We start from the raw sequence: 21,549 nt of genomic DNA on the forward strand, positions 1-21,549 counted from the left end.
AAGTAGTCTTTAGGTGGCGTGTTAATGTAGCACGGAACACAAAGAGTGACATCAATGATTACGAACGACTTACAGTATACGCGGTGTGGAACGCAATCTATACGTGTGGATATATTGGAAATGGTATACTCCCTGAGCTGTGTAAGGGTCAGACGTATTTATTTTTGATGGGATGGCGGAACCCAATCTTAGCGCACTCCCACTTTGTGTGTTTCCCGATACAGTATACATGGAAACATACATCTGATATTTATTGGTCTTGCTTCCTTCTCGATGAAACCACAAAATATAACACTTGTTCTGTTATAAACTGTAAATGAAAAAAGCAACTGCTGCCGAATTAACCTTTACGATTCCTTCAAACAGCAGTTCTTTTTGGAGTTTACACATGTGCAGTGGTAAGTGCAACTAGCTAATTTCTTATCATTAATGCACTTAAATGCGTTAGTACACATGGTTAAATGCAAAACTTCAGTTTAAACGCGTCTGGTTATTGCTGTTCGCACTGCAACCGAGTCTTCAGATCGATAGCGCCCCCAGGAGGGTCTTTTCATTAGCTGAAAAAGCTTCGTACCGTAACTTCCTGCTTATGTAAGTAGGGGCAAAAGAAGTAGGTCTTAATGACGCGGAAAACAGATCGTCTCTTTTTGCATCCTGCTTGCTGACCACATGGCAAGAGAGAAACTCTTTCTGTACAAAGCGTATCCCAATTAATAGCGAGAACCAACGCTGGTTCAAGTATACGGCGACAGAAGCAGAAAAGTTCCAGTAAACGTGTCTGTAGCGAGCCGTTTGTGACTAGTTAGTATACACGTATTTTAAATGTGAAGTTTTCTATTAAGTCCCCATCTAATTCTGAATACTGCGATCTTATATTTTGCGACTCAGAAGTTGTCAATTTTATACATAGTTAGGCTTCAGTTCCAACAATCAGTGCACAGATACGTGTACATTGTGAGTGCCTCTCTTGGGCTGTCCAGTTGAGGAAAAAAAAAAAAAAAAAAAAGGAAGGAAGGAAGATTAGTGTTTGATTATCCGAAACGGAGCACAAGCTCGGAGTCTGAAGGATGGGGAAGGAAATCAACCGTGCCCTTTCGAAGGGAACTTTCTGGTATTTGCCTGGAGCGATTTACACAAATCTCGGAAAATGTAAATCTGGATGGCCGCGCGCGGATTTGAACCGTCGTCCTCCCGCATGCGAGTCCATTGTGCTAGTCTCTGCGCTACCTCACTCGGCTCCAGCTGACGTGTTACTGCGGAACAGATTTAAGGACGTATGGTTGTACAAAAATTTGTCTGACTTTGTAGTTTCGCTTCCTAGTATTTTAGTATCCACTTCTTTTTTAAGCAGATTATCTGACGATGGCTTTAATTTTAGTCGAAAAGAAAGTAGAAACAATCATTCATCACGTCATCCTGGGTACTTCTCACTGGACTTTAAAAATGTGTGTGCCCTCCGTGAGCGTCTAACACCGCCCGTGTAAATACAGAGGTCACCCTGTCGTATCCAATCCCATTCTTTCATGGGGACTCTTGAGAATTCTCGGGGAGTCTGTGGCGGAACAGGACGACCACAAACACGTCTGTCAAGCTTGCTTCACACAATCTCTATGGAGTTTAGGTCGGTACTCACCGCTGGCCACTCCATTACTTCAGTGTCCAAGCTCTGCGAAACATCCCTGGTGATGTGCAGTCACATGGGCCCTTGTATTATCGCGCTAGAGAAGAAATTCAGGGCCATCAATGTATGCTGTGAACACAACATGATCCAACAGGACGTAGTGCTTGGCGGTAAGGCGACCGTGGGAAACGCAAGATCAATACGGCTGTGAAAACTAATGCCTTCGCGCATCATCAGAGAATCTTGGCTTTCCTGGAAAACATTTGGCACATATCGCTCGCCACTGGTTCTCCATGCACGAACACGGTCATCATCTTGCGTCAGAGGAAAGCTGGACTTCGTCTGCGAATAACTATTTCACCAGTGACAAAATTTCCAGTTGACATGGGAATGACATAACTTAAGGCAAGCTGCGAGATGATGTCCTGTCAAGCAACAGGACGCATGGGTCGTAAGGTTCTTTCTTGTAACCTGTTCATTACTGTCTGATCGGACACAGCAGCTCCAGTGGTCCTTCTGAAATCGTCTTTCAGTGCTCTGGCGGCAGCCATACGACTCCCCTACGCAGAAATAGCGAGATATCAGTCTTCACATGGGGTAGTAATGCGTCGTCGACATTGTCTATCTTGTCTCGTGTACTGACCTGTCTCCCTACAGCGTGTCGTGTACATGACAGACACATATTGGCATCTCGAGCAACACGATGGAAAATCCATTCTTCTGGGATCAAACAAACTTCAATTTAGACTGTAGCAGGACTATAGCAAGATTTCCACAAATGACAACTGCCGTCTCCGTATCTCGCTAGAGAACAGTGGGGCGCTGGTACTCAATTTCGTCTGCGGGGTCAGCTTATGCTGCAATGCATGACACAGCTGATAGATCGCGAATGACTTAAACTGTTACATACACTGCAAGTGAAGATCTCAAGCTATGCAAGAAGACCACAGCCACAGTCTGTACCAAAATATATTTAACCGGATATTAATACTCGTGTTGCCTGAATTCTTTTGAGCAGTTTACATAAAACTAAAAATTATCGGCTACACTATAGTGTGTCAAGCAGAAAAGTGATCTCAGCAAATACACATTTCAAACGACTTTACTGGGAAAAACGTTCGCTAACCGATCTTACAAACGTAAAAGTAGTGTTTTACCTCTTCTGTCAGTCCTGAAATAATGTGGAAGTACCTTACTGACATGCTAAACAAGCTTTCAGCTCTATTGGCTGTGTAACAACAGTTCTCGTAGTCTAATGACCATTACGGCTCGATGTACACGAGCCAGTCATTACCTCAAGCTCGCAGTGTCACTTCCTCGCGCGTTAAAGCCGAACTCATGAAACAAAAGAGCCACGCACACTACGGCAGTGAAGCAGCGTATTCGCCGCGAAGACGGGCCAGAGAAATGTGCTCGTCGACGCGTTGTTGCCTTGCAACGATCCCGCCCATCGCCGTGATACAGTCGTTGTGCGAGACATGGATTGTGCACATCTATTCGCAACACGAGCAACAGCTGCCGTCTGCCTGCCACGGATGCAGCGGGTTTGGATGTGTAAATGTTTATCGAAGAGATAAAGAATTGACCCCAAATATCAACGTCTGTATGACTACTGGGCAATCCACACGCGTCGAACCTCTGTAATACCATTTGTCCACCGTTCCACTCTCAAACAGTGATCGATAAAAACGAACACTGAACTCTTTCCGCGAAAACTACGATTTCTCTTGTTTTGCTACAATGGTCATGCAGAATTTAAAATACATTCTCATTCGAAGAAGATACATCTCGCAAACAGTACCATGATCAGATTAAGAAGAGAGCCACATGGCTTAATGCGCGTGGAACATTTTTTTGGGTAGAGGGGGAATTTTTCTGCTAAATTAGTAGACCTACACCAAGGCGACGAAAGTTATGGAATACCTCGTAATATCACGTCGGGTCTCCTTTCGCCCGACGTAGAGCAGCAGCTCGACATGACATGGACTCAACAAGTCGTCGTAAGTCCCTTGCAGAAATATTGAGCCATGCTGCCTCTACAGCCGTCCATAATTGTGAGAGTGTTGCTGGTGCAGGTCTTTGTGCACAAACTGACCTCTCGACTGCCCCATGCATGTTCGGTGGGATTAATGTTGGGCGATTTGGATGGCCATATCATTTGCTCGAACAGTCCAGAATGTTCTTGAAACCAATCGCGATCGACTGTGACCTGGTGGCATGACGCATTGTCATCCACAAAAATTGTGTCGTTGTATGGGAATATGTAGGCCACGAATACTGCAAATGTCCTCCAAGTAGCCAAACATTTGTTGTAGTCAACAAATCTGTTCAGCTGGACCAGAAGACACAGTCCATTCCATGTAAACACAGCCCACACCATTATGGAGCCTCCACAGCTCTCACAGTGCCTTGTTGACAACGTGGGTCGACAGCTACGTGGGGTCCGCGCAACACTCGACCATACAAGCAGCTCTTACCAATTGAAATAGGGATTCATCTGACCATGTCACGGTTTTCCAGTAGCCTCGGGTCCAACTGATTAGGTCACAAGTGGAGGAGAGGTGCTGTAGGCGATGTCGTGCTTTTTAACAAACCCACTCGCGTCTGTCGTCTGCTGCCCATAAACGCCGGACTTCGCCGCACTGTCCTAAGGAATACGTTCTTCGTACGTCCCACATTTATTTCTGCGGTTATTTCACGCAGTGTTGCTTGTCTGTTAGCACTCACAACTCTAAGCAAACGCCGCTGTTCTCAATAGTGAAGTGAAGGTCGATTAGTGCATCATCCGTGGTGAGACGTAATGCCTGAAATGTGGGATTCTCGGAATATTGAATTCCCTATCAATTTCCGTAATGGAATGTCCAACGCGTCTAGCTACAACTACGATTCCGCGTTCGAAGTCTGGTAATCACCTGAGTACAAATGACAGCTCCACTGCCCTTTTATATCCTGTGCACACGATACTACAGCAATCTGTATATCGCTGTCCCCTGACTTGTCACCTCAGTGTACATCACTGTTTAACTATTTTGATTGTAATCTAGTGCTGGCCCCTTTCGTCTAAGGCGGTCATTCAAAAACAGAAAAAGCCCTAACCAGCAAATAAATTGCTCTCTGGCCACAGCCCTTTCATACGAATGTACAAATCTTCGATCTCTGATAACAGTTTAAAATATATTCTGTTTCAGCCATTTCAGTGATATCTGTGATTTACTGAACAGCAGGCACGCTACCCGCATTCTTCTGCCTACGACCATACTCGTTACCCTCCAATCTAGTACTGCTGCGCGATGCAATATCGCATTATGTAAACTGAACCGACATCCAACACTACGAGCATGGGCAGTTGTGACTCGCTCGTGTGCATGCAGCCTTATCCGACGATCAGCTGTTCATACGTAAGTTTCTCGTGACGGGTTGTGGCCACGAACGGTTGGCTTAACCGCAGTTTTACCACTAGAAGCGGATAAAGGAAGAGAAAAAAAACAGGGAGTCAGGGAATCAGTTTTTTTAGTCTGTACAGTAGACCCAGCTTCTGATACCGGCGTGGCAAATGTGATTACTCCTGCACAACCGGTCCTCTGGGGGATCGCTTGATCGCTTGCAGCGCCACTCGACCCCGCCGCCGTTAACTTAAACACGGCTGTAAACAATCGCGGCGGATAGCGGAATTACACCGCGCTACGTTGACACGCAGCACATGACGCTCTACTGTTTCGCGTTTCTGATGCCTACGCAACCACTGCCTGTTGCTGTTCCATCAGAAAGTAGCCCCGCTGCTACCATCAAGCAACTAGTAAAGCGGAATCTATTTTTATTAATTTTTTAAATTTTTTGTCCTTCACATTTTCAGCCTATTATCTGCAAGGCCAAAACAGGCAGTACAACACGCAGCCCATGTGCAATAAAAATATGTATACTAATTATTACTACACCACTGGCCATTAAAATTGCTACACCAAGAAGAAATGAAGATGATAAACGGGTATTCATTGGACAAATATATTATACTAGAACTGACATGTGATTACATTTTCACGCAATTTGGGTGCATATATTCTGAGAAATCAGTACCGACAACAACCACCTCTGGTCGTAATAACGGCCTTGACACGCCTGGGCATTGAGTCAAACAGAGCTTGGATGGCGTGTACAGGTACAGCGGCCCATGCAGCTTCAACACGATACCACAGTTCATCAAGAGTAGTGACTGGCGTATTGTGACGAACCAGTTGTTCGGCCACCATTGACCAGACGTTTTCAGTTGGTGAGCGATCTGGAGAATGTGCTGGCCAGGGCAGCAGTCGAACATTTTCTGTATCCAGAAAGGCCCGTACAGGACCTGCAACATGCGGTCGTGCATTATCCTGCTGAAATGTAATGTTTCGCAGGGATCGAATGAAGGGTAGAACCACGGGTCGTAACACATCTGAAATGTAACGTCCACTGTTCGAAGTGCCGTCAGTTCGAACAAGAGATGACCGAGACGTGTAACCAATGGCACCCCATACAATCACGCCGGGTGATACGCCAGTATGGCCATGACTAATACACGCTTCCAATGTGCGTTCACCGCGATGTCGCCAAACACGGATGCGACCATCATGATGCTGTAAGCAGAACCTAGATTCATCCGAAAAAATGACGTTTTGCCATTCGTGCCTCCATGTTCGTCGTTGAGTACACCATCGCAGGTGCTCCAGTCTGTGATGCAGTGTCAAGGGTAACCGCAGCCATGGTCTCCGAGCTGATAGTCCATGCTGCTGCAAACGTCGTCGAACTGTTGGTGCAGATGGTTGTTTTCTTGCAAACGTCCCCACCTGTTGACTCAGGGATCGAGACGTGGCAGCACGATCCGTTATAGCCATGCGGATAAGATGCCTGTCATCTCGACTGCTAGTGATAGGAGGCCGTTGGCATCCAGCACGGCGTCCCGTATTACCCTCCTGACCCCACCGATTCCATATTCTGCTAACAGTCATTGGATCTCGACCAACGCGAGTAGCAATTTCGCAATACGATAAACCGCAATCGCGATAGGCTACAATCCGACCTTTATCAAAGTCGGAAACGTGATGATCCGCATTTCTCCTCCTTACATGAGGCATGACAACAACGTTTCACCAGGCAACGCCGGTCAACTGCTGTTTGTGTATGAGAAATCGGTTGGAAACTTTCCTGATGTCAGCACGTTGTAGGTGTCACCACCGGCGCCAACCTTGTGTGAATGCTCTGAAAAGCTAATCATTTGCATGTCATAGCATCTTCTTCCTGTCGGTTAAATTTCGCGTCTCTACCACGTCATCTTCGTGGTATAGCAAGTTTAATGGTATGAACGGATCATGGATTTCAATGCTGCAGCGAACGACCGTCGCAGACAACAATCGAGAACCGCTGCGGTAAGGCCCACGGAATAGCCCTTGCACATTGGCGCGTCATGCACATAAAATCTGCCGCCGCTAGCTCGATTCCAGTCCACCACCAGCAATGGAGTGTGAAACTTTGACAATAGCAGCCACTCTTACTGGCGAAATGTCAGAAAGATCATCAAACAAACGTTGGCCGAAGAACCCGACACAGAAGCCAACAGGCAGTTTGTGGGCATCATAACGTTAAGATTGGCGTTTGGTGCGGAAATTCCGGGCCAGTTTCATTTGGGCCATTCGGTTCCGGCATTTTACAAACAACGTCTTAGCAACTAGTCACGTTTACGTCAGTGTATTACTCCATTACTAGCTTTTTTAAAGATATATATTGTTTTCACACGAAATTAATTTCAAACACATTTTCTATGGATATATACTAGTGATATGATTATGAGGCACTTATTCATTCATTATCGTTAAGCAGTTTGTTCGCTTTAGCAAAGGTTCTCAACATGTATGTTTCATCATGTGATTTCACTGCTCCTGTCATGTAAATCAGATTAGACCTCATTACTGGTACTGAAATACTTTTCATTTACTTTTCTAAAGTACAAACACTCTGCTGTGACAGTTACTATACATTAGTGTATACTGTTTTAATGTCATTTATATGGCCTAACAAATGAAGTGTTTAGATAGGTTAACGCGTGATGACCTGAAGCTTTTATCCACGGGAGAAATAAAAAATATTGCAGTGCCATGAGCATGTTTTGATGCTTTTCTGCGCTTTCGAGACAGTGTTCTAAAACCTCCACGCTCAAGATTCTCTTGAAACACTGCAGAACTGCAGTTTTGTCGTCGTAGTCGCTAAAAGTGTTGAAACGGCAACATTCAGTAATGTTTCCTACTGCATGTTAACGTATTCATATTCTTCAATGTATTTACCTAGTCACACACGTTAAACTCGACCACAGCACAACTAACATCGACAGAAACGACTGCTCGAAGCTTTAAACAATTGTAGGAATAGGTTTTCCAGCGAAACTTGACGTTAATGATCAATTTAAAATAACAGATTTTACTTGATTTCCAGAAGTATTCAGTCACAAAATCCTGAAGTCAAAATGTAAATGACAACAGGTAGGCAAATAGAAGCTACAAGGTATAAGCTAGATGTTATTTTTATACACGCTGGAATACAAAAAAAGTATTCAGCTATTATTCTTGTTATCCTTAGAGAACTTTGAAGTTTCCTGGGTCCTGTCGACACAAGGAGGAAACCCGTAAACATAGACGGCAGTAGAAACTATGACTCAATCCACAGACAACAGTCCTGACGAAGAGACACAGACACAACCAAACATTTACGACTGGGAAGATAAAGCCGTTTACGACAACCTCCGCAATATAGCGCATCTACCAACTTAACGATGCACCTAGTCGCTTCCGGAAACACTGTACGAAAGAAAACAAATCGTATTTTATGACTCACTCAATGAGAAGTTCATATTCTGGAAGATGGTTGCTGAACAGATACGAGGAGACTTCAAAAAGTAAGATACACGTGTCGTCCCGCACTTAATCATTGTGCAACAAGAGTGACGAATTGTTATAAAAGATTGTATGTTCTGTGTTTCTTGGAGCCACGCTGGACAGTACGTTTTTTGTGGAGAAAACGTCTAAATTGCACACACATTCATCTTGGAATTCTGGCGGTACATGTACCAAGATCAATGTCGCATGTAGCCGTAGTGAAATGGGTGATCCTGATCTGGAAGGAAGGCTACAGACATCAGCCACTGACAATGTCCAGGCAATCTAGGAACTGATTCGCAGCAGCCGCAGATTTTCGGACTATTAGGACGTTTACACAATGGTTCTCGAATGGCTCCGTGACCAAGGACCGAATATCGATCGTCGAAGAATTGAATGATTGGTGAAACGTCAAGACTGTTGTTGCCAGAAACTTAGTGTGGTGGTAAGTTCCTATGGGACCAATCTGCTGAGGTCATCGGTCCCTCGGCTTATACACTGCTTAATGTAACTAAGGACTCGAACCTCCGACAGGGGGGGGGGGGGGCGGGGGAGGAAGCCGCGCGAACCGTGACAAGGCGCCCAGACCGCTCCGCTCGGCGCGCGGCAGAAACTTGGTGACTATGTTGTTATAGTGGCATGAATCTATGACACATGGAGGTATACTGCACCATTCAGTAGAATTAATTGGCCTGCCACACTATGTGCAACTTACTTTTTGAAGTGCCCTCATAAAAATTAACCAATAAACTGCTAAACACACCAATTAAATGTAATGTAGAGCTGCTTATACTGACAAATGGCTCTGAGCACTATGGGACTCAACTGATGTGGTCATCAGTCCCCTAGAACTTAGAACTACTTAAACCGAACTAACCTAAGGACATCACACACACCCATGCCCGAGGCAGGATTCGAACCTGCGACCGTAGCAGCAGCGCGGCTCCGGCCTGGAGCGCCTAGAACCGCACGGCAACTGCGGCCGGCGCTTATATTGACGCAGGGTGTATCATAGTTAACAGAAAGAACTGATGCAAGAGAAAGTATATAATAGTAGAAGAAAAACCTTTCAAACGAACATTGTTCTGCAAATGAACTGTTAGTGAAACAACTGCGAATGTGTGTTTACGAGCAGCCACTGGTTTCACTATCAAATATTGTTCTAGTCAGCAGAAATATATTTGAAAGGTAAACTTTTCCATTAAGTCCGCATCTAATTGGACTAAAATTTCACCTACAGCCCTCGCACAGCACTGGAGAGATATAGTACATGCATGAAAGGGCCCAGACTTTTATTGCTGATGTAAGATAACATCTAATGCGTCAATATGTAATAGTTTAAGCAGAACCTGTGCCTTGGCCATCAGCATCACCTGGCCTCAATACTGTGAATTGTACCACGTTTCTATTCGCTCGTTTCCTTGTATCTGTCTGTCTGTTCAGCACAAATTTTGCAGTTGATTTTAAACTAACTTTCTGATGAGTTAGAGACTTCAAATTTTAAACATAGCTCAGAAGTGGATGAGAGCGCAACAACATTAACTACCGTTTTTGACAGTCTTTTCGGTATGTGTGGGATGGGATTCAAAAAGGTTGGTAATGCCTGACATCCTGGCTGCCCTGCAGAGCTGGCATGTTATGCAGGTGGTATTAGAATGCGTTCCAGGCGGTATGAAAGTGGACGGGCACAGCAGAGAACGCAGTTGGGGGGAGCATGGTGAGGAGAGGGACAGAGAGAGGGGGAGGAGGAAGCATGTGCAACATGTCTATCATGTGGGGCATGGGTGAAGCTGTGGGTAAAAACCTGTGTGTGTGCATGTGCGCATGTCTAAATAAAAACGATGTAATATTATCAAAATGTTCGAAATTCATTGAAACATTTCACACATGTATGACAAACAGTAGATAATAAATATAGAATAAAAATTAATTTTTAATATAAAATATTTCTAAACCACACCCTTTACATAAGAAAGGCGATCACAGCGATGTCAACAACTACTGGATAATTTCTCTGCTGCCAATATGATACAGAGTGCTCTCCAAGATTTTGCTGGACAATGTAGAAAGTCAATTCGATCAAACAATTGGTGAATACCAAGGAGGATTTGGACGTGAAAAGTTCTGTACCGAGCAGATCTTCAATCTGAAAACCATTCGCCAACTAAAACAAAAAAGGAGTACGAACATCACCGTGGTTTTCGTCGATTTTACGAAAGCTTATGACTCCGTCGACCGGCAAACACTCTTCTTAGTACTCCAAGAACGAGGTGTGTATTAGAACACACAGACCCTCGCCAAACAGACCCTCGCCAAACAGACTCTCCTGGATACAGCCTCTAACGTGAATTTCAGAGAAGAACTATCTCGGAGTTTCAACATCAAAACGAGAGTACGACAGGGTCATGGTCTATCACCCATTCTGTTTAATCCGTATGCTTGATAAAGTCATCAAAACCTGGGAATGTACGCTCAGGAATCTAGGAATCAAATCAGTTACCATTGGATTCGGGACCCGAAGAATCCATGTAAGGTGCCTTGCTTTTGCAGATGGCATCGCAATCTTAACTAACAACTCTGTCTGTCATTGCTGTCCAAGCCCTGTATCATGATAGCGGTGAAGCCAGGGTTACAAATATGGTATGTCAAGACCAAATACTTTGAGAACCGGTGCTCCAGTAACACCCCTTTGACGACTATACGTGGAACGATTTGGGGGGGGGGGGGGGGGGCGTAATCGCTTTCGTTATCTTGGTGAATGGGTCCACCCCAATGGTAGAGACGGCATCTCCATCTTAGAAAGACGTAACAAACTCAACGCAGCATACCGTCTGTCCCACAATCTGTACAACAAGAAGTGCATTTCAAAGAATGCTTAGGTCTGTCACTACAGAACTGTTGTCAGTCCACAGTTTCTGTATGCCGCAGAGACCCTCTTGATGAACAGAAAAGGCACGACGGATGACCTGGAGAAAGCCGAAAGACGTATTCTCAGGAAAATTCATGGCCCGAGAATATACCCAGATGAAACCTACCGATTGAAGTCTAATTCGGAACTGTATCAACAGTCAGAAACTGATAACAGCTCTCCATTTTATATAATCCCATTATCAATTTCATAACATGGTTTGGGAGCACAAGATCGCATTATAAATTTTATAACAAAATTTGGGAGTACGTAATGCCATTATCAATTTGTATAAATGAGGGAAACATAAATCATTATTTCACATACTAACATACAAGTAACTTCCGTACTGCTTATCTTCGAAGTACTATGCCCCTAGGCACAATCAGAAACATGAAAGCAACGAACAGGCACTGTCAAACATTTACGGCCCTCCTTTATACGTGACATGATGTGAAGTTCTTAATTACTGGTGGCGACGAAGATTCTCACAGAGCTCTGTTTACTGACTAATGAAAGTCAACGGTCATACACCTACCAAAGGCTGTAATATCTTGTTACGTGTGTATCAGTGTTTACCATAGAGTATAAATGATAATGGAGTGAGCATACGGATGCGCAGAAATGCGCAGAACGAGAATTCTGTCGGCAACATCAACTGCAGCTCAAGTCACATGATTTTGGGGCGGCGGATTTTTGCCCGTACAGCGTTTAGCGTATTTTGTTATTACTTCAGTGCTATAGATAAATCACCTTCAGAAGTATCGCGAAACTTTGTATGCCCGTTTTACTGGAATCATAATCTGGTATTAGGAACTGAAGTTGGCTTAAAAATGTGAAGAGCAATGGTGCTGTGTCTTTTCGCCACAGTATCATACCTCAGGTTTTACTACTGTGTTTTCGGTAACGGGATAAGAAGTGACAGCCAACGATACGTTTTTTACGTTTTCTTTTGCACTTATTCATACTGTCGAACCTCTGTTCTAATTAATTACGTTACAATGGCACTGTAGACGGCGTTGAAGTGTCACGAAAAAACGACGCACTTGGAACTATGAAATTGTTACAGTAAATATGGTAAACGATTTGCTCCACCTGCGTGTCCATTATTATTTTCAAAAAATGGTTCAAATGCCTCTAAGCACTATGGGACTTAGATCTGAGGTCATCTGTCTCCTAGGATTAGAACTACTTAAAGCTAATTAACCTAAGGACATAATACACATCCATGCCCGAGGCAGGATTCGAACCTGCGACCGTAGCAGCAGCGCGGTTCCAGACTGAAGTGCCTAGAACCGCTCGGCCACAACGGCCGGCTATTATTTTCAATTTTTCTTTCTTTAACCCTCTGCTTTCATACGAAAGTAAAATATCTATAACATTTTTTTCGCCATCTCATCAGAAAAGTATAAGCATACACTACGCACAAAAAAAAATAAATAAAAATTACGGGATCAGTGTTCGAATTTTGGAATAACGCTAGAAGTGACAACCAACAATACAACAAGGCGAATACGTATAATATTCAAGTTTCGCTATTACGGAACATTGTAGACAAGCACCGTCGTCCCAAAATCACGTGACTAGCCCGCTTTCACGTTGAGAACATGCGCAGTAGACTATGCTCGCTCCATAGGTACACATAGTCTTTGGTGCTTACCAACGATACAATTGTCGACCGAAAGACCTTTAAACGTCTTTATGTCTTTGTCACACCAAAACCTAAAATGTTTGCATCTTTTGAGATTTTACACAACATAATATTCACTGAGATATGGTAGCACATACGCAAATCTTGGCAACCAAACGAATTCTCATGCCCAACCCATGATCCACGTTCCAAAATGTTATCACTACTTATATTATAAATTATCAATTAGGAACCTAAAAACATAATTACTACTAAAGAGGTTAGATTGGTCGCTGCTTTTCAGAACAACAATGCTGAAGTGGGCCTAGAAATGTCCGTTGGACACTTCTGTCTTTTCGTTTCACACGTCAAATCTATCATCTCAGAGTGTAAAATAGGTAACAAACGCACGATGTCAGTTTACTACGAAGTAACAGCGAAAGAAGATAAACACTGATCGGCTAGTATTGGAGCAACTTATCATTGCATGGTACTCACCAGGAGGCGTGGTGGGGGGCTGAGTGGGAGCGGGAGGAGGCGGTGGGGGCGGTGGCGGATGCGTGGGCGGCGGCGGCGTGGCCAGCGCTTCTGGGTGCGGGGACGGCGGGGCTGGCTGCGAGGCGGCGCCGTCGGACTCCGGGATGGCCGGCAGCTGCTCCAGCGCCGAGGACGCGGGCAGTGACTCAGACTTCCTGCAAGGCAGCACCACGACACCGGTCAGAGGAGGAGCTACACACTGTACTGGCCAGGGCCGTGTTTACAATCTATTAGGCCTATTACTGTAGGCTACTACAGACCATCAGAATTAAGAGTAGAATCCGGTAGTTTTCCTAGTAGCCTTGTCAGCTAAGGCCATAAACGCGTTTCTTGTACACTAGGTGTGTTGCATAACTACCAGGCGTTACGTTATGAGTGTTTATTTAGATATGCAAACAGTGTGTTACTAGAGTCCCCTAGAAACTGGAGATGGTAAACCATCAAGAAACCAAGTGAGGATATATAAATGTCTGTGTTACTTACAGAACATTTTTGGTATACTTAGCTATTCTCGAACTGTTATGTGAAAATAAACAAAATTTATAGCAAAATTAAAACTGTCATTTTAAATCAGGGCTTTATTCGAAAATTGTTGATTTGTAATGTGAAACAGAGGGATGTAGTAGTAAAAATAAATAAAACACAGATTTCTCGTATAGCGCTAGAAAACTTAATTTTCTCAAAAAAAAGGTAAAATTAAAAAAACGCAGAACAAAAATACATCAGACATCGATTCAGTATTTTGTCGAACTTAAACAAAGAGGTTTCCGTTATTCATAAATGACATTTGCATTTGGTCATTATGAAAAACGTCCTATTGAGTACAAAACAAAAATAATTATATACTTTTATGATTGTGCATGTAAACCGTAGTTGCATCGAAAGTAATTGGTTTGGTTACATAAAAGCGCAGAATTTAGGCGATGAACTAATTTTTATTACCCATAAAATACAATTTACATTCTGTAAGGATATAAAATATACAATGGACTAACACCCAATGACGTGCAGAACATTCATTTCTGTTTCTTTTCCTACCAATGCTGTCAATACAACTGGTAATCCTACAGATTCCTTTATCAGTCGTGTACTTTACCAAAAATTTCAGAACTGTAGTTCTGACGGAGCGCAACTCTGCTCTCTATCAGCAACCAGTCGATAAGTGCTGTGACTATCAGACACTGGATGAATGTGATCTGGGTACTTTGCGCCCAGTTCTAAGAAAAGCTAGCTTTCACGCATCTCCATGTTCATGTAATATCTCCTAAAGTAAGTGTTGTTTAACCATATAATTTTTCTGGTACCTTCAGTGAAATAAGCAGATATTGCCTGCAAAGTAGTAGTAACATTAAAACGTCATATTATAGAAATAGTTAGAGGAATTTGGCTTGGCATCGAAGCACATCCGACTAATTGCAGCTCGCTACACTCAGTCAACTTGCCAAGGGCGGTTCGACAACAAGCTATCGCCACCATTCAGTATTCGAAATAGATTTAGATAAGGAGATCCATTGACGCCAATATTATTCAACTTAGCCTTGAAAAAAGAGAGCTGTGACACTGGTCGAATCAGAGAAATGAAGGTGGTAGCAGCAGACACAATCTTGGTATTTGCTGACGGTGCTGTGATTCTTGGTGACACCCTGAGCACGTATGCCCTGATACTTCCCCATTTCTCCACAATGCGATGAAAATTGGGCTGTTGGTGGGTGGTGACAAATATCTCGTTGTATCACGTTCCATTGTTGTTGACGGAGATACCTCCGAGCGAAAATTCAGGTATCTGCGATCCATACCGACTAATAAAAGTGAAGTGACGAAAGTAGTGAACCAACGAATAATAAATGCTGAGCAATTTATTCAGATCAGGACTGATTTCACAGAAGAATAAAATCCAGCTGTATATGACACTACTACGGACGGTACTTTTCTATGGTTGTGAAGACCTGGGCACCATCAGCAACAATTCAAAAGAAATCTTTGTCTTCGAAAGGAGGTACTTCGAAAGATTTATGGTCCAGTCTACAATACCATGTAAGGCAAATGGGAACGAAGAGGAAAAGACGACCTGCACCAGTGGTCTAGAAAGTGACACAAGAGCCGAATATTAGGGCAGAAGAGGCCACAGTGGTTTGGCCACATTTTTAGAGCTGATGCACCCATCCTAAACCGGATCCTCCATTCTCAATCTGCTGGAAAACGCGATGGAAGGGTTGGGTATTAACGACCCTCAAACAAGCCGATAGCGTAGAAGATGAAGCTGAAGAACGGCAGCGGTGAACTACCACCTGCAGTAGATGTCTCCTCTGTTGTGACTGACTTCCTTTTCTACTGAGGTTTTTGTAATATGTGTTTTTATAATTCTTTTAGTGTGTGCTGATCTTTTTGTATTTTTAGTGCGGTTATTTCTCATGTTTTTCTGCTGTTGGCGTTGAAGGCCCGTTAATGCAATAAATGATTACGATGATGGCTTATTTCGAAGTTTTACTGCTTGAAACCTAAAATATAATAAACTTTTCTCGTTTTATTATTTTCTCGCGGGTGTCAGCGGGGAAAGTTTCTGAAAGGTCTGAAATTACGTGTGAACTTCGTAGTAACTCGCTAAGTGCTCTCATACTCAAAGACTGGGTGAAAATAGCCTGGGTAACTTGCGCGCCGTGAGTTACACTGCCCAACCCTCTCCGGGGTGTCTCAAACCAGTTCTTGGCCTTGAATTTCATTGATTGGAATAGAAGTGTTCTCAGTGACGAGTCTCGCTTCGAACTGAGCCCCTTTGACCTGCGAAGACGTGGCTGGAGACGCCCCGGTCAGCAGTGGGATACCAATATCACTGTCGCCCGTAATACGGCCCGACAACCAGGGGTTATGGTCTGGGGTGCCACTTCATTTCCTTTGGTTGTCGTCCGCGGTACCCTCACAGCACAGTGGTACGTCGACGGTATTCTACGCCCAATGTTGTTACCCTTCATGGCAAGCCGTCCTGAGCTTACATTTCAGCAAGATAATACCCTCCCGCACATAGAGGGGCTTTTTACTGCTTGTCTTGTCAAACCCTACCTTGGTCAACAAGGTCGCCGGATCTCTGCGGAAATGAGAAGGTTTGGAGCGTTACGTCACGACCTTCCAACTATCTCGGGATTGTGGCGCTCTAAGGCGAAAAAAGGACAGAATCGGGCACGATATCCCTCAGGAGGTTACCCAACAACTTTGCCGAATAACTGCTTGCATAAGGGCCATAGGTGGGCCAACGCATTATTGACTTGCTCAATTTGTGAAGTTCTTTCTCTTGGATAAATCACCCAATTTTTCTGAATTTGTAATCATTTGTTTGTCTACACAGGTCAGTCACAGCTACAGATTTACGTGCCATTCGGATAATTCATTCTTGGTGCGTCGTTTTCTCTCTTAGAGCGTATTTTATCAAACTAGGGATTCTAGCAAGTATTGATGCGATTGGTACAGCGCTTTGCTTACCCAGCCAAACTGCATCTAAGTTCAATTAGGAACATGAGCCTTAACCCGTAGTAGATGAGCGTTTAATCGCGCACGTTAGTAATCCGGGCGAGACGGCTGTGCTTGGGTAGAAAGTAATCACGGAAAAGCTTTAAGCGTAACCTCATCCACACTTCGCGACGCTAGAGTTTGGGGGATTACGTAACAGCTTCAAAAGGCGGTGCTCTCGGCGGGCTTAGATCTTCGTACCTAGCGTTGTGACTAACGAATTCCCCATGTCATGAAACTAGACAGGGTGTCACAGGAAAAACTGAATATTTTGAGAAAAAATGGTTCAAATGGCTCTGAGCACTATGGGACTCAACTTCTGAGGTCATTAGTCCCCTAGAACTTAGAACTAGTTAAACCTAACTAACCTAAGGATATCACACACATCCATGCCCGAGGCAGGATTCGAACCTGCGACCGTAGCGGTCTCGCGGTTCCAGACTGCAGCGCTTAGAACCGCACGGCCACTTCGGCCGGCGAATATTTTAAGATGTGTTAGTACAGACTATTTCGTATAAAATAATGCATGAAACATTGGTCTAATGTTTATTAGTTACAGAGATAGAGCTGCTTACAGAGATAAGTTTTCATTTTGCATCCTGGTACTCCAGTTACTATGGGTATATTTACCGATTGTAATTTTTTTTTTTTTCGAAATTCAACTTGCGAGGTTGTGATTGAGCTTACGTAATTGATTTTTCAACTGGGACTGTGATTTGTTGATCGATTCGTTTAAAAACGTCGCACATACTTACGAATGCGTATGCCGATATGGTTAGAGACGACTTCGGACATTAAGTTATCCATTATTATGGCAGGCCAAGCAACTTTTATTGAATCCTGCACAACAGTTAAAAAGTGACACATACATGATATTTTTTCAACAGTCACAAAGTCTCCGTAAACAATGATCAGAACGTTTTACCAATCGTCCAGTTTCTCGACGATAGAAATAGTCACTGATCCATTCGAGAACCTCCGTGTGAACGTTGATCGTGACAATTGGAAAATTTCCAATTTCTGAGAATCAGTTCCCAATTGCCTTAACATAGTCGTCTGTGGTCAACGTTGATTGTCTTCCTTCCCGATCAGCATCATCAGCGTCTGTGCGGCCGTGGTCAAATCGTTGGCATCATTTCACTACGACTGAACGTGCCACTGCGCTTAGTCCATATACTGCCACAATTTCAAAGCGAATTTGTGAGCAATTTAGACGTTTTTTCCACAAGAATCTTTGTGAACCGGTACTTCAATTTGGGAGCACGTTTCCAGTTGCACCCCATTCCATTCCTACACTGTGGTCCAGCTGTTATCCATAACGCAGCGGAAATGTGTCTGCAGGTGAATCAGGACAAGTACTCTCTTCTGACAATATGCTAATCTTGTTCCGCAATAGTCAGAGTGTAACGACATGTCTAACTTAGCTTCCGAAGACCTTCCGTATTTGTGTATGGGCTTCGTAATCGAAGCGCTGCTGTTGCTTGTAGAGCATACAACAGCCGATTTTCTAACCGCAAAATACCAGATTCAAGAGTGTTTATTCGTGTTTTCTCTCAACTGCGCGATGCTGTTCATATCTCATTAGCACGAGCAATAAACACAAGCAAAATTTTTATATGTACGCGCAATCCACATACAATAATATGTAGATAATTACACATTCACGGTTTCTGCCCTTATCTTTTACAGCGGATTCAACAAATCCGATGAAAGATGAAGGTAGACGATAGGAATTTTGCCGCTGGCAAATGAAATCGTCGCATAATCTCATTAATACTGTATAATGATGCAGCAACTTTCATTCTTGACGGTATCCTAACAATCGCAGCTCCTATCACTGGCCCTACGGAAGCCACGTGCCTTTGTGGAAACGTATGTTCAAAAATGCTTCTCCGTTAATGTGTACTGTGGTATGACAAACAATCGATTGGTTGGGCCTCTTGTATTACTACATCTTCTTACAGAGCCCCGTAATCTAGACTATCTTGAAACTGAGTATCCATCATCGTTGGAAAAGGTTTCTTTGGCTACAAGGATGGTTTTACGCGTGCAGCAGATGGGTCCCTGCATAATATAGACAACGGGTGGCATATCACCTAAACCTAGCACTTCCCAGAATTTCCATCTTTAGAACTGTGCCAGTAGGTACAGTCAGGAGGCGCAGACTCCGAATAAAATTTTTAATAAAAGAAGCGAACTGAACATCTCGCGTCATGAATAGTGCTGCCCTCAAAAGAACGCCACGACGACCTGTGAAGCGCTGCACGTGGTGCTGTCGACGATCTTCGTAAGTGCATTGAAATCATACGTAGATTTCATGTAAGTCAATTCTGAACTTAATCAGTTACCTTTGCTTAATGCCTTCTGCGAGCATTTGTTTCGGTTACATTTTAACAGATGAATCTCTGTAACCAATAAAAACTGGACACATGTTATACGGAATGTTTTATCTGAATTAGGCAATATCACCAAATCCTAGAATATTTACTAGCTAGTTCTCCTGAAAAACACTACCACAAGACAAATGCAGTAACCCTCATGCTAAAGCGCAAGTGTGCCATTAAGAAAAACCGGTTAAGTTTTAACGTCTAGTGCATGCAAAATCATTAAAGACAGGGCTGAATGGGCCAGCAATGTATTCTACAACATACCGCTACACCCTATGGACGTGTATCATGGCGCTACTTTTCAATGCAATAGACAATTCTCGAGCGATTATATGAACGAGTACCGGTAGAACTGAAATGCAGATACTCACAGAGGTTCGGTGTGGACTGTAATAATTCACGGTAGCGAAACTTAGTAGGTAATCTAATGCTTTAATGCCGAACCGATTTACGCTGAATAAAAAAAAATTCCAATTTTGGCCGCCATGTTTAAAACTGGCGCTGTGAGTGCAAGAATATATATAGAAATGTTTTTATATGTAATGGATTGGAAGCTGGACGTGGGCAGAAAAGATTAAACAAATGAGAACGGTGTTGCCCATCATGTACGAAAATAGTGGTTTCCACACAGTGGCGCTCTTCCAAAGCAGGACTCGCATGCTGTTCATGAAACAACAACGTGCAAACGTTACGGTCACCTGACACACATTCTGTGTGGATTCTCCTCAAAGAAGAACCGACCAAGAATAAAGGTGCTTATGAATCCACAGCACACAGTCACATGCGGCGAGTGTAATGGCTTTCCGTGCACTTCATGCGGTTTAAAGGTACCAAATTCGAAAGTTCTGCACCCTCTGTCGTAGAATGTGCCTCGTCACTCCACAGAATATTGTCCGGCCACATGTCATCAATGTCTACCCGTGCCGGAAACGGAAGAGCAAATTCAGAACGCTGCTGCTGATCATGAGGTTCCCGATGCTGGACTGTCAGGATCTTATACAGGTACCACAAACTTTCCGTACTGTTGACCATGAAATTGACAATTCTCGTGAAACTGCACGAGCGCTAGTACGAGCGGAGTACGTGCTGGATGGTCAGTCACAGCAGACTAGTCAATAACTTCCACCGGGATAGGACGTCTTTTTCTTCCAGGTGCCACAACAAGCCCACCCATGTATTCGAATTTCATCATCATCTTGTTTAAACCAGTTAATGTCATCGAGGTTCTTGTCAGACCTCTAAGTCGGCAATACTCTCTCTATGCAGCATTCTAACTGCAGCCATTCACATAAAACAATTTTCAGTGACAGCGCACGGTTTTCACCTCGATAGCCATACTGTTCATTGACATTACAGCTTGTCAAATTAAAAACGCTGTACACTGTCAGGTGTGCACATCGTGACAAAATTTGAACCTAATTTTGTTTCCAGTGTAAATCAGTTCCATTAACGCCCTAGCATATCGATCAAATTTCGCTGCCATACGAAAATTGCAGCCCACACTGAACCTTCGTGAGTTTCTCCAATTCCTCTATAACTACCCGGTGGATTGGGAATTAAAAACTGTAGAACAATACACTTCGTTGCGCCCCTGACGCTCTACAGACCTATCAGCTTTGTAGCGGCTGAAGCCATGTGTGAATCTTGAATGACACCCAGTCAAAGTAAGTGAGACATACACTGACAGGGTAAAACCTTATGACCACCTGCTTAATAGGTATTGGTCCACCTATGGAACCCAGTACTGTAGCGACTCTGCATGGCATGGATTCGACGAGTCCTTGATACGTTTCTGAAGGCATGTGCCACTGGATGTCTAGGCACAGGTCACGTAATTCCCATAAATTACCAGTGTGTAGTTTGTGTACGAGGAGCTGACGCCCGAAAGAGTCTCAGATGTGTACCACTGTGTTCAGATCAGGCGAATTACGTGCCATAGACATCAACGCAAGTCCACTGCTATGTTCCACGTATCACTGTGGCACGATTCTGGCCTTGAAACGTAGACAGTTATCCTGCTGGAAGATGCTGTCACCGTCGAAGAAAACAAGTATGAAGGGATGCAA

General features: G+C 43.7%; 1 protein-coding gene across 2 annotated transcripts in view; it reads right to left on the bottom strand.

Annotated features, from left to right (window-relative positions):
* Positions 1 to 21,549, bottom strand: part of LOC126092430 (YLP motif-containing protein 1) — a 639,037-nt gene that overhangs the window by 557,633 nt on the left and 59,855 nt on the right. For both annotated transcript variants that reach the window (XM_049908029.1, XM_049908028.1), the window contains exon 3: positions 13,557 to 13,750. In XM_049908029.1, the coding sequence (XP_049763986.1) occupies positions 13,557 to 13,750 (194 nt within the window). The remainder of the gene's footprint in view (positions 1 to 13,556; positions 13,751 to 21,549) is intronic.

This window comes from Schistocerca cancellata, chromosome 7 (genome assembly GCF_023864275.1).
Source record: "Schistocerca cancellata isolate TAMUIC-IGC-003103 chromosome 7, iqSchCanc2.1, whole genome shotgun sequence".
In the NCBI taxonomy this organism is placed as follows: domain Eukaryota; kingdom Metazoa; phylum Arthropoda; class Insecta; order Orthoptera; family Acrididae; genus Schistocerca; species Schistocerca cancellata.